This window comes from Lepidochelys olivacea (genome assembly GCF_965140295.1).
Source record: "Lepidochelys olivacea isolate rLepOli2 genome assembly, chromosome: 21".
NCBI classification, from domain to species: Eukaryota; Metazoa; Chordata; order Testudines; family Cheloniidae; genus Lepidochelys; species Lepidochelys olivacea.
In genome coordinates this window covers 5,107,317-5,121,071 of record NC_140431.1, presented here as the reverse complement: position 1 = coordinate 5,121,071, position 13,755 = coordinate 5,107,317, and the positions used below count along the sequence as shown (strand labels likewise).

At 44.5% G+C, this 13,755-nt stretch overlaps 1 protein-coding gene across 1 annotated transcript in view; it reads left to right on the top strand.

Moving 5' to 3' along the window:
• The window catches only part of LOC311510969 (complement component receptor 1-like protein), a 103,261-nt gene extending 90,920 nt beyond the window's left edge, over window positions 1–12,341 (top strand). The window contains exons 14-20 of the mRNA XM_084611136.1: window positions 233–427; window positions 3,268–3,456; window positions 6,016–6,204; window positions 8,593–8,655; window positions 10,555–10,615; window positions 11,383–11,477; window positions 12,018–12,341. Of these exons, the coding sequence (XP_084467262.1) occupies window positions 233–427; window positions 3,268–3,456; window positions 6,016–6,204; window positions 8,593–8,655; window positions 10,555–10,615; window positions 11,383–11,477; window positions 12,018–12,022 (797 nt within the window). The 3' untranslated portion in view covers window positions 12,023–12,341. The remainder of the gene's footprint in view (window positions 1–232; window positions 428–3,267; window positions 3,457–6,015; window positions 6,205–8,592; window positions 8,656–10,554; window positions 10,616–11,382; window positions 11,478–12,017) is intronic.
• The last annotated feature ends 1,414 nt before the right edge of the window (window positions 12,342–13,755 follow it).

Here is a 13,755-nt window from a genome sequence, read left to right as displayed (position 1 = left end):
AATCTTCTAGCTGAACGGATGTTGGGAGTGGAGAAAAGTTTGAAAGCGGAAAGCCTTGTAAATCTAAGGAAGGTAATGCCTCGCATTTTGTTAAACACAGTACTAATTACACTCTCAAAAGGTTAAATTCCTCCCCAAAAGGGGAAAAAATTGTAAACAAGTGTTTACTTTACAATTCGCCTGTAACTGAAATGTGCATTAATATTCATGATGCCATTCTCTTTTCCTTCAGCGATTACTTGTTCTCCTCCTCCTAATATTGCCAATGGGACACACAATGGCAGCAACATGGAAATCTTTCACTGTAACTCATCGGTAACTTACAAATGTGACCCTAATTTCTCACTTACTGGAGAGGCCTCCATTCACTGTACAACTAAAGATAACATCAATGGAGTCTGGAATGGGTCTGCCCCTGAATGCAAAGGTGACTGCCTGTTTTTTTTGTCTTCCTCTTGTTCTACTTTCTCCCACCAGAAAAACAATATTTTGGTTGCTAGGCAAACCCATAAACATGAGGAAATTGAGTTAGGCATTAATCCTCTAAAGATATAACTTGTGGGAAACCTGGTTGCTGTGGGAAACATAATCCTGAAGAAATGGCTGTCGCTTCACGTACACCAAAGGAGGAAAAATTAAGATCTCATGGGTAACCTTAATTCTGTGACTTCCTACCTTCTGAGTGCTCTACAATTTTAATAACTTGTTTCTGCTGTGGGTTTTATGTAACTTGTGGGCTTTTTAAAAAGAACAAAGACGTGTATGTGGAAGTAATGTCCCATCCTCTACCTCCATGTGTCATTGAGGTTCGACTCTTGGGCCTAAGGTACTGCAGCATCGACCTCTATAGTTCTTTAACTTGAATTATAATAGGTGGCAGCAGGAGTAAATTGTTATTTGGACCAACCGCTAGAGGAGGATGCACAGCACACTAAAACAGTGGATTATATATGCACAAATAGCCTCATTGTGTACACTGCATAGCCAAATATTTAGATTTGGCAAATTCTTTCGGTTAGGCTAAGTGGATGAGACTTGAGTCTGCCAGATTAGAGATCTGGGTTCTCTTCCTAGCTTATGTAACTTTCATTCAGGGAGGATGGGTTGCTCAGTGCAAACTTGGGTTTTGAAGGGCACAGGATTGTTAACAGCAGTCAGTAGAAATAATGAGCGTTGAACTCATCATCTCAATATCTTAATTAATGATCTGGAGGATGGGGTGGATTGCACCCTCAGCAAGTTTACAGATGACACTAAACTGGGAGGAGAGGTAAATACGCTGGAGGGTAGGGATAGGATACAGAGGGCCCTAGACAAATTGGAGGATTGGGCCAAAAGAAATCTGATGAGGTTCCACAAGACAAGTGCAGAGTCCTGCACTTAGGACGGAAGAATCCAATGCACCGCTACAGACTAGGGACCGAATGGCTAGGCAGCAGTTCTGCAGAAAAGGACCTAGGGGTTACAGTGGACGAGAACCTGGATATGAGTCAACAGTGTGCCCTTGTTGTCCAGAAGGCCAATGGCATTTTGGGATGTATAAGTAGGGGCATTGCCAGCAGATCGAGGGACGTGATCGTTCCCCTCTATTCGACATTGATGAGTCCTCATCTGGAGTACTGTGTCCAGTTTTGGGCCCCACGCTACAAGAAGGATGTGGAAGAATTGAAGAGAGAGCAGCGGAGGGCAACAAAAATGATTAGGGGACTGGAACACATGACTTATGAGGAGAGGCTGAGGGAACTGGGATTGTTTAGTCTACAGAAGAGAAGAATGAGGGGGGATTTGATAGCTGCTTTCAACTACCTGAAAGGGGGTTCCAAAGAGGATGGATCTAGACTATTCTCAGTGGTAGCGGATGACAGGACAAGGAGTAATGGTCTCAAGTTGCAGTGGGGGAGATTTAGGTTGGATATTAGGAAAAACTTTTTCACTAGGAGGGTGGTGAAACACTGGAATGCATTACCGAGGGAGGTGGTGGAATCTCCTTCCTTAGAAGTTTTTAAGGTCAGGCTTGACAAAGCCCTGGCTGGGATGATTTAATTGGGGATCGGTCCTGCTTTGAGCAGGGGATTGGACTAGATGACCTCCTGAGGTCCCTTCCAACCCTGATATTCTATGATTCTATTATTCTATGATCTCGTGATTCCTAACGCAATGCACCTTCTCTTAGGCCAAAGGATATTTTGACTTGAGGGATGGAGATGCATAGTTCTGAGTAACATATGGCAATACCTTGCAGCAATGCTCCGTGAGAACAGCATGTTCAGGGGCTTTAGAAGTCACTCTAGGAAGTTTTGATGAGTAAAACTGAAGGGAAATGAGAGATATTGGCAGTTTGTAACTCATGTTGGCAGCAAGAGGCACCACACTGAGCCTTTCCCATCCCTGCTGCAAACCACGGAACTGTTAGAACTCTTAAAAAAGAAAAAAAGAGAGAGAGAGAGAACGTTTGTAAAGGGAAGTGGTAGGCAGCTCAATGTAGGGGTTGCTATGGGCTTCCCCTAGAATATATGAATGGGATCCCAGCAGCAGTCTGCAGGGTAGCCCAACTGATAGTACATGGGCTCTCGCTGTGACAACGTGTAAGTGGGGTAAGAATGTCTTGTCTCTAAAGCTGCAGATTCCTAAATATTGGTTTGGCAAGCTCCTGGCTCTGAGTGGCCAGCTGGTGATGGGAGACTTATATAATGTTCATAACTGCTTTTTCCCTCTTCTTTTTGCCTTCGTCATCATAATTACCCAGGACAAACCCACAACTGTCCCTCTCGAAGGAGCAGAAGGAGCTGGTACTTCCTTTGATAAATTGGAAGAACTTGGATTTGCTAAATGTCTAGAATTTTGGATTCAAAATGTGGCCCACTTGGAGTGTGGGTGGGAGCTTGAGAGTTGCTTAGGCGGAAGTTAGTCATGCAGTGGGGACTCAGCTACTCTGTGCTGCTAATCCAGTCACACTCTGCACCTCCACCATTCTTCTGCAGCGTGGTTGCTCTCCCTAGGCTAATTCCTGTCTTAATAACTTGACCTAGCACAGCAGTGAAGACATGCCTTTAGTTTAAACCCCTGGCCATGTGAAGCTCATCTGTGCTCATAGGCCACTGTAAAACCTGAGGAACCCCCCACAACGGGGCTCACTGACCTGTGGCAGGTCCCTGTAGCATCTAAGGCATGTCAGAATCCTTTTCAACAAAGGCAGCTGGGTGAAATTATTTAAAATCAATATCTTTCCTATTGAAATGAGAGTATGTTCTTATGTTTTTCTGATAGGTCTGTGTGGGACCCTGCCAAGGCTCCGTCGTGCCATCCCCCGTGATACTAGTCGCACAGAGGGCTTCCCTATCAACGCAGAAGTGACATACAAGTGCGTTGATGGCTGTGTTAAAATCCCTGGAAAGTCGGACACTGTAGTTTGCCTTTCAAACTCAGAGTGGTCAAGCATTGGAGAGTTTTGTGATCGTAAGTATTTTATTTTCTCTGGAACAAATTTGCTCGGGCCACCCTTCGCTGAAGGAAATGTCAGACTTTCCCCCACTGAATAGGTCTACTCAAAATTAGCTTTAATAACTAGTTTCAAGTTCCTTGCTGGATCAGTGACAATATACAGTTAACCTGCTTATTCAATAATCTTGTTGCAAAGCAGCCTGGGAACATCCATCAGTGAGACAACTTGTGCTTGGTTCCGAAATGTGCGATTAAGATTGACAGGAATGGGAAGTAATTTTATATTTGAGTTTTAACTTCACAGAAATAGGTGGGGATGCCTCCATCCTCGGGATGCTCATACAGTTTTGCTGCATCACCTGGCATATATGAAATAAAGCTGTTTCAGAAATGATACAGCTGAACAGTACCACTTATATTACTATATTGCATAAAGGTCCTGGCCAATGGTAGCCAGGGGGGCGGTGCCTGCGGGTGAGAGCTGCACGGAGCTGCTTGCGCGCCTCCACCTAGGAGCTGGACCTGCTGCTGGCCGCTTTCGGGGCACAGAACGGTTCACGGTGCCAGGATAGGCAGGAAGCCTGCCTTAGCATCCCCGCTGCACCACTGACAGGGATCTGCCCCAGATAAGCCTGTGCCCCAATCCCCTTCCCCAGCCCTGAGCCCCCTCAAAACCTGGAGCCTATTCCTGCTCCCCAAACCCCTCATCCCCAGCCAGAGCCCTGACCCCGTCCTACACCCCAGCCCAGAGAGCCCCACACACCCTGAACCCTACATTCCCAGCCCCGCCCTGCAGCACTTACCCGCACACCCCAACCCTCTGCCCCAGCCCTAAGCTCCTCCCACACCCCTCATCCCCAGCTCCATTGGGGCGCAGGCATCAACAATTTTCTTAACTGGGTCATCCAGAAAAAAAGTTTGAAAACCACTGCCCTAAAGAACTCTAAATCCAGATTAACAAGAAGATGCAACAAATGGATGAAACAAATGGGTGAAGGTGGTTGGGAAGGAAGGCAGTCTGTTTGCATGTAGATTAGATTTTAGAGGTCAAAGTAGCAGCTATGGAAGAAAGCCTGGAGGTTCTCTGGAAGTGGCTGAAGAGGCGATGGTTGGGTATGCTGGTAGATCTCAGCTGGTAGTTGACATGACAAGATGAGACCTCTGGTCGGTAAGGCAGGGCTGTGAGGAGATGTGCTTTGAAAGAGAGGATACAAAGCTTGTTTTTGATGTAGTAAAGAAGGGAGTCCTGGTGGAGGGATGCAGAGAATAGGGGTTTACATAATCTGAAAAAAAGCCAAGTCCATAGAGAAAAATATAAGGGCCTGGACGAGAGCTTTGGCAGTCTGGACTGAGAAAAGCTGGATCTTGGGGAATTTAAGAAGGGAAAACGGCAAGATTTGGATACAGCCGGGATATGAGGGTCCATAGAAAGGGCTGAGTCAGAACTAGTACCCAGATTACAGGCATGAGCAGCTGAGAGGAGGATGATTTTGTTCAATCGGTGGCGACTGAGGACATGGAGAGGGAAAGATTTGCAAGGGAACACAAGCTCTGTTTTTGCCATGTGCAGTTTAAGCTACTGGCAGGGAATCCAAACGGGAGTTTTGTGAGTTGTCAATATGACGATTGCATCCAAAGCTGAGAGAACATATCAGATCCCGAAGACAGGATGCAGAAGGAAAAGAGGGTGGGCTGAGGAGAGAATCCTGGCAGATTCTTGCTGATCCACTTTATTAGACCTGAAAGTACGAGATGGAAGAGTCAGGAGAAAAACCATGAGAGGATGCAGTTACAAAAGCCAGTAGATGATGGGATTAAGAGAAGTAGAAATGCTTGATGGTGTCCAAGGCACTAAGAGGTCAAGGAGAATGGGGTGGGGTAGAGGTCCTGGGAATTATGTGAGACTTCAATAAAGTGGAGAGGATGGACACAGCCCACGGAAGGTCACAAGGTTCAAGCTGAAGACCACCACCGTGGTTGTAAACAGAATGTTCAGTTAGAATTGGAGATGAGGTGCAGGGGGGAAATCTGTCTTTCTCTTTCTACATGCTTTAATCTACCAATGCCTTTCTCTCTCTTAGCTCCTTCCTTTTCTCTTTTACTCCTTAGTTTGTATCACCCGCTGCTTGGAGCAGCACCCAGTTAACTTTGTCCAAGTTGCTTGCCTCTCTTCCTTAAAAATAATTGTAAAAAAATCTCCCTTCCCCTACATATTTTGTAAAGTGTCCTGCTCTAATGCTCAGATGCTGTTCCGTGGCTGTACTGTAATAGCTGCGTACTGTACTGTAATCTGCTGCCTTTAAATAGGGCTACCAGATAGCAACTCTGAACAAACGGGACGGGGGTGGAGGGTAGTAGGCGCCTACGTAAGAAAAAGTCCCAATAAATGGGACTGTCCCTTTAAGAACGAGGCATGTGGTCACCCTACCTCTAAATCATAAACTTTTGGCGAAGGTTTTTGAAAAACGTGTGTGTGTGTTTATATATAAATAGAAAGCTAAAGGTACAATTTTGATGCTTATCTTCATAGCTAAATCTTTCAGACCCTGTATCTTTTTTTTTTTCTTCGGTTAGATGACTGTGGTGCCCCACCGAGGTTAAAATCTGCTGCCTTAAGTAAGGAAGATGAGAGGAAGAATTATCATCCTAGCGGGTCCACTGTGCGTTATGTCTGTCGTCCAGGATATGAGAGGACCGAACTGACACCTGTCATTACTTGTCTTGAGAATTTAACATGGTCAGAAAGCCCTGAGTTCTGTAGAGGTGGGTGTCTTTTTGGTCACTTTTCTCTCTCCATTGAGCGACAGACAGGAGTGTTTTGTGTTAAACAGGAGTTTCACATTTCAGCACCGGCTTGTCAGTTTTAGTTTGGAGAAACCTTTTTGTCAGGTTTTGATGTTAAATTTAAATGAAGCTTTAAATGGAGAGAGACAGCATCGTGAGTACTATTGAACAGTAGACAGCGTTTGCAGTAGTTAAGCTTTTCATTGTTTCATTGTGCTTCCCAGCAGCATTGGAAATCACAAACAATGCAGTAAAGTTAATATACAACAACAACAAAAGAACCCAAACTGTGTGTTTCTGCCTACACTGAAGCCATCAGTAAACCTAAGTCCTGCACTTAGTTATGATGAACAATATGGGTACAAGTGAATATGTATACTCCATTTTTTCATACTAAAATTCTCAACATTAAAGACTATAAATTTATTAGTGAGGTATTTCCTAAGGACCAATTGTTTCAGTTATTTTAGGAGTCTTTGAAAGGCCACTTCAGTGCACTCTCTACCTTCCTTGTTACTATTGTAATCTTTCATCCAATTTCCCTAAAAATCTTAGCGTGAGAATTGCTTTTACACGAGTCTGGTTTTTAAATGCAAAACTCATTGACATCGGTGATGGCAGTTCTGCTCAATCTTTGGAAGGAGTTACCGATTTAATGTCAAACCAGCAGCTATGGAAGATACTAATACTGATTGCAACACTTTTTACATATGTCTAATTCAAAGACGTTTGGGCTCAGGCTCGAGCTGGGGTTGTAGGTCCCTGTGAGGTGGGAAAGTCGCAGGCCCGAGCCCGAGCCCAAATATCTGCATTACCGTTAAACAGCCCCTTAGCCCTAGAAAGCAGGCGTGGGCCAGCTGCACTTGTATAATTTCAATGTAGACATACCCCAACACCAACCTATGATGACATGCTAGGGTGGATATTCTGATACCCCATCCAGACAGCCCACGTGTAATAACACATAGCTGGCCAGTGCAGGCTTGGAAAACTGTGTAAGAGAATAGTTCACATCTCTTGGTTTATATTGTTGAAAGCCTTTAAATTGAGATTGGTTCAGCCATTTTTGCAACTGTTTTCCTGCCTGTATCACAAGATACATATGTATGCAATCCCTTGAAAAGCTGCTTTTCTTCTTTGTGAGGTCAGATCATGGTTTCCACTAGCTAATGATTATTCATTTTACAATGTGGCTGTGAGGGGCTGGGTCACAGACACCCCCTTGGGACTGCCACCTGATGTGCTGAGACTACCCCTGAGCCCGTTTCCCCTGCCAGCTTCGGACTCCAGAACCCTGCCTTGTTGAGCCAGACACGCTAGCCTGCTACAAACACAGACCCAGGTCTGAACCACGTCCCCCAAAAGCTGCAGGCTTAACTGAAAACGGCTTAAGAAGTGCTCCTATCTCCAGCACCCAGATACCCAGTTCCCAAGGGGATCCAAACTCCAAATAAATCTGTTTTACTCTGTATAAAGCTTATACAGGATAAACTCATAAATTGTTCACCCTCTGTAACACTGATGGAGAGAGATGCACAGCTGTTTGCTCCCCCAGGAATTAATTACTTGCTCTGGATTAATTAATCATTAAAAATCTTATTAAATGTAAAAAGTAGGATTTAAGTGGTTCCATGTAATAACAGAACAAAGTAAATTACCAAGCAAAATAAAACACACACACGCAAGTCTAAGCCTAAAACAGTAGGAAAATCTCACCCTCAGAGATGTTCCAATAAGCTTCTTTGACAGACTAGACTCTTTCCTAGTCTGGGTCCAGCAATCTCTCACACCCCTGTAGTTACTGCTTTTGTTCCAGTTTCTTTCAGGCATCTCCTTGGGGTGGAGAGGCTATCTTTTGAGCAGGCTGAAGACAATAAAATCCCCTCACCAAGATGGAGTTTGCAATCACCTGGGCAAGTCACATGTCTATGAATGATTCTGCTTTTTGTAGGCCAATGCCATTGTTTACATGTTAGTTTGAACATTCCCAGGATGTGGATTGGCGTCTCCCAAAGTCCATTGTTAGTTTAGTACTCCCAATTACTTGAATAAGCCTTTCATACTATGTTTACCAAATCTGACTTATGTGCTTCCTACAGGAAACGCTTTAAATACAGGCATAGAGCTAACGCTCATAACTTCAAATATAAAAATGATACATGCATACCAATAGGATGAATATATTCAGTAGATTAATAAACATATTTCTATAAAGCTTTTTATGTGACTCCATTAATTTTTCATTCATATCTGGTATAATTTAGGGTACTCAGTGTGGCTTCATATGCATGGATTGTGGATGAGTTCCTGTAAGTTATTGACATGAACATGGTTTCATATTTTAGCTCACATTTTTGTTCTCTTCAGGGCCTGGCATTGATAAACACAGCATCGGCATGGGCATGGGCATGGGCATCGGCACGGGCATCAGTAAGTAACTTAACACTGAAAAAATAATTTGAAACACTAAAGCTGTGATTGTTTTGAGGTCCACAGTCCAGGCTATTTTACTATTGCACTTCCTCTATCTCATTCCCTCCCCACCCCTACCCCCCGCTGCTTAACTCCTAAAAAGTACTTGGATTTAGGAATCTTGAATTTCTCTGCCACTGATTAACTTTTGCCTTGTGGTGCCATGTAAAATATATGCCCATGGTTGAGATTGCACTGCTGTTTCCTGGACAGAAGCCTATATTAATACTCTTAGTTATTTTCTCTGTCTGTCCGCCCGCTTCTAATTTATTCACAATATTTTCCTGAGAGAAGAATCCTGCTGTGATTCTCTTTCTTAAAGTTGCGTGCACAATATTGGGGAACAGAAGGGGAGTGAAGAATCTCATTCCTCCCCGCTCCCTCAAGAAAAGTTTCACTTCTGTATTTCAGTCTAGCATCTTTGGAATAAGAAAGTTGTTACTTATATAAATGAAGTTCCCACCATTCAGTCAGTCAGTCTGCAGTGCAAAGGGCTCCACTTACCAGAGCATGGGTGTTCAGTCATCACGCTAGCAAATTCTGAACACACCTTTCCCAAAGAATTCCCACAAAGCCTGTAGTAGCTTAACCTGTGTGAACAGTTTTTTCACTGTATAGGCCCCCATTCATCAAAGCACCTAAGCGTATGTATACAATCCTACTGAAGTCAATCAGAATTAAGTTTGTGTTTAAATGACTTGTTAAATTGGAGCCATAGAGCAGCTTTGTCAAGCAGTGGGTAAGGTCCCTGTGTGCTTGAAGCACAGTGTTAGCCGACGGCCAAGGATGTTTGGTGAGGTGCCAGCTATGCCCGTTTATACCATCCGTGACTTTAACCGCTAGGACACACTGTCCCTTCGCGGCGGGCAGCCCGGGCTAGGCTGACGGATGCCCCAAGGTCCTAACCACCCGTGACTTTAACTGCTAGAGCTCAGAGCTCCTTCACTGACAGGTGCCCCAAGAGTTTGCCCCGTGGAGGCGGCACAACTCAACGCTAGGCTCTTAGTACTCTCACCTAATGGCCAGGCTTTAGAGCCAAAACGGCTGAGGTTCTTTAATTGTGTTGGCTGCTTTACAGTAAACCAGAGAAAACAAGTCAGGCTTATGCATAAATGGTTACCAAAATTTATTAAGCTAGATTCTAATCATGTGGTTACAAAATTGCTAGTGCCTACTTATTTAAATGTAGAGATGTTACACACACAAACAAGTTACAAAACTGAAGCCACAATCCCAAAGAAAGAAAACAAAATATAGAGCTCTATTTCAAAATATGTGTACACTAAAGATAGGAGATCAGGTGTGGGTGCTTCTTACCCTCCTTGCATCTCTCGATTCCAGCGGTGCCAAGCCAGGATCGGTCACTCAATTCCGCGGAAAGACGAATAAGGGACAAGGCGTAGGGACCCTCTTAGCTGCAGAAGCCTTGGGAGGCTGTCACTTATCTGACCAGCAGATAGATTCTCCTTTCTTATGCCAAATTGAGGCTGGTCTGTCTGGGCGACGCCAGCTTTCGCAAGAGTAGTAACTACTGGACATTTCTTTTTAGTAGGGGCTAAGAGCCATGTCTGTCACAGGGCCTCTGCCTGCTGTGAGCTTAATCGTTGTATCTGTTCCCAGAAAGGCTGTGCTGGAATATATGTTAAGTGCCCTGTTCCGCTGTGTTTCCAGCAATGCTGGTCTGATCAGAACCATTTTCTGGATAAGTAAAAGCTTCTCATAATTTCTGGTCTGGGATACAAGAGGGGTTTTTCCATACTACTTATCTGTGAAGTTTGCTAGCTGTGTTTACCAAAATGTTAAATAAAATATAACTTCATTGCCTGATCACTGTTTTGTTTTTGTTTTCTCTTCAAGGTGCTTTCAGCATTTGTGCTGGGATCATTGTAGCTTACATTTTAGGGCAAAAGAAAAAACGGTAAGCTCCGATATTTTTTTAAATTCTTTACTAATTTTCAACTTATCCTCATGGCATATTCTACATTTTCAGCAGGGCATGTCTTTTCTTGCATGTACCTGGATGTCAGGAAAAGTTACATATAGGGTGCTCTGAAAATGCATCACTGAAGGAATGATGTTTAGTTAGTCTCTGCCCTCTCTCGGAGTCCCAGAGCTGTCTTTCATGCGCAGTTTGAAAATTGTTGGACTAGCTGATGCTGTGTGTGGTCCAATTCGTGACCATTGTGCGTCATCGATGCATATTTCTTAAATGCACAAGAAGGAAAAGATGATATAAATAAGACTGCATGTCATGAAAACTTGACTGGCACCTAATATAATTACTGATTAACTTGGTTACTCTTTTAAGGTGACAGAATCTCTTGTTAACCATTGTGAAAAGTATTCAGAAGCCCAGTTTGCAATGTCATTTGAATAAAATATCCAGTGTTGGCAGTTCGTAAGCGAAAGTAGTCCAATGTTGACTCACATGTGTCATGTCATGTGCAATTTCTTCCATGCTATGAAATATAGTGGGTGCTAGAATTGTAAATAATCTGTTCTTGATTTTATTGAGCTGTAGAGTCTCTAAAATAAATTATACTTCTACAGAAGTGACTGTGTTGAAAAGTATAAGGGACATAAGATTTGCAAATAGGGTGGTTTTTTTCTTTATCCAGTTCTAGCTTTATAAAGTTACATGAACATATTTAATCAGCAAATGTTCTCTCCTTTCTTGCCATTCAGTTCTTACGGTGTAAATCTGGATTCCCGAAAGCATCACATTACAACAGAACATGATTTCCAGATGAGTGAAACAAAATCTAATTTGATCTTGAAAGGTATATATTTTTAGAGAAAAATATTTTCCTGTATCCAAAAGTATGCAGGTGGCGAGGTGGGGTGGTTTTCTGATTAAAACCCATTTGAGACTAGAGTAGATATTTACAATATTAAGTGCAAATTGAGAATATAAATTATGGGTTATTCTTCTTTGCCCCACATCATGAACAAGATGTCTCCTCCCCCACAGACAATACTTCCCTGACTGGGGCTATTGCTGTGTAGATGTTTGGGCTCCAGCTGGGGCCCTGCAAAGAGGGAAGGTCCTAGGAGCCTTGGACTCATAGGGGGGAGAAAAGCAGATTCATGGATAGCCTAGTTCTCCATTAGTTAGCTTGTGTAATTATTAATACTTGTCATCAGTCACATTTTTCTCCTGCTTTTTCTAAGATTTTGTTCTGTGCAGTTACACCTCATACAAGAGCTAGTATTTGTTCCTGACAATACTGAAAAGTACAACCAATGAAAAGTTTACTAAAGAAAGATGTGTGTAAGACTGAAGTACATACCTATTTTGATTGTTTGTCTTCCTTTTGCAGTATAAATGACTGATGCTGGCTGATGGCTATGGAAATCATGGAAAAAAAATAGACCCCCCCCTCTCAGGCAATTTGGATTGTGAGTGGTGGCTTTAACTGCAGACAGCAAGAGAGCTGCTTCAGATCCCTGCTTATAAACACAAATTTGAAGATGCCAGACACTAGGTGGGATGTTGTAGATTCTTCATAAAAACATCCATCCTGGGTCAGGCCAATGGTCCACAGCAATAAGCTTTTTTTATATTCAGAAAATGTCTCACACTGCTGCTGAGAGGGGGTGTTTATCATCTGTCTTATAAGATTTAAAATGTTATTTACACCCTTTTTTTGTGACTGCAAGCTGCACTGAGTTTTATTTCGCAATAAGAAGAAATCTTTTCCACAAATGAAGCAACTATAATTGAAGATGTGTGTTATTTACAAGATCTAGCCTGTGGGATCCCTGTCACTTGCATAACACAGACCAGGGCCCCATTCATGTATTTGTTTTAAACAACCAAATGTTGGTCCTGTGCACTAGACTGCATATATTGTTAAATTGGCACAAACTCATGACCAGAAGTGCTGTGACTGAAAGAATAGGAGCAAGGCTCAGTTCTGCTGCTCACAAGGGCCCCCACCTGTTCCTGGAATAGTCATCACACACCCCCCCCCCCAAGGAGTTTCTAAGAAGGATAAAACATGTCATTTCATTTGACTACACACTCACAATCTCAGCTCCCAGGCTGGGACTGACACTTAGGTAGGGTCCAACCCCTACCTTTAATCTCTTGAATAGCCTGAACGTGGATACATCATCTATTTCTGACTGACCCACCCCCCAAATATGGCCCTCAGTTAAACCCTGAGCATATGGCGCTTCCATATTGTATAGGCTGACAGATGTAACAATCAAAGAATTTTTCTTAAACTACAGTATGGCTCCAGCCAGCGCTGAGGAAATGTCCCCCCTCTGAAGAACCAAGGAGAATAAATATATAAAACCAGAAAGATTATAAGCAAAATTGCATGTACTAGTTAGTTAGCTTGGTATCACAGGGTAGCCATGTTAGTCTGTATCCCAAATACACCATTTCCTAGCAGCCTACTTCTCCCCAGGTACCGACCCCGACCCGTCCCGTCCCCACGGGCGTCCCCGCCCCTGGGCAGAGAATCCCCCAGACACCATCTGGCAGGAGGAGCCCCACTCTGGGAAGGAAGGTTTCCCAGAAGCACCGGAGCGGGGGGGAGCGGGGGGAGAGCGCGGTACCTTCCCCTCAGCCAGCGCCCGGGCCCGGGTGCTGTAGCGCGGGGAGCGGCCCGGCACCGCTCCGGCTCCTTCCTTGCTCTGGATGCTGGAGCAGCCGCCGCTCTCTCGCGCGGGAGCCGCTTCCGGCTTTGTACCCCGCCCCCGCCCCCCCATTGGCTGGCCAGGCGCCCAATGGGACGCTGTTCCCCAACTGCGCATGCGCCGGAGGCCGAGCGTCGCGTCGCGTCCCGCCCAGGCTGCCCCTACGCTAGGGACCCGCTACCTGAGCCAAGCCCGGCCCTGACGCAGAACAAAGACACCAGCAGAGGGCGGCAGAGGCCTTAGGCCAGCCACAAGCCCGCCTCTGTCCCCTTGTTTTATTACCCCAACCCCTGAACTTGCACAAAGGGGACAAGGGGGGTATTACCCACCAGGAGCAGGGACCAGCCCCTGCACCCTCACCTTCCTCTGGGGCAGGAGCTGCCTCATTACCACCCCCACCAGCCCCCC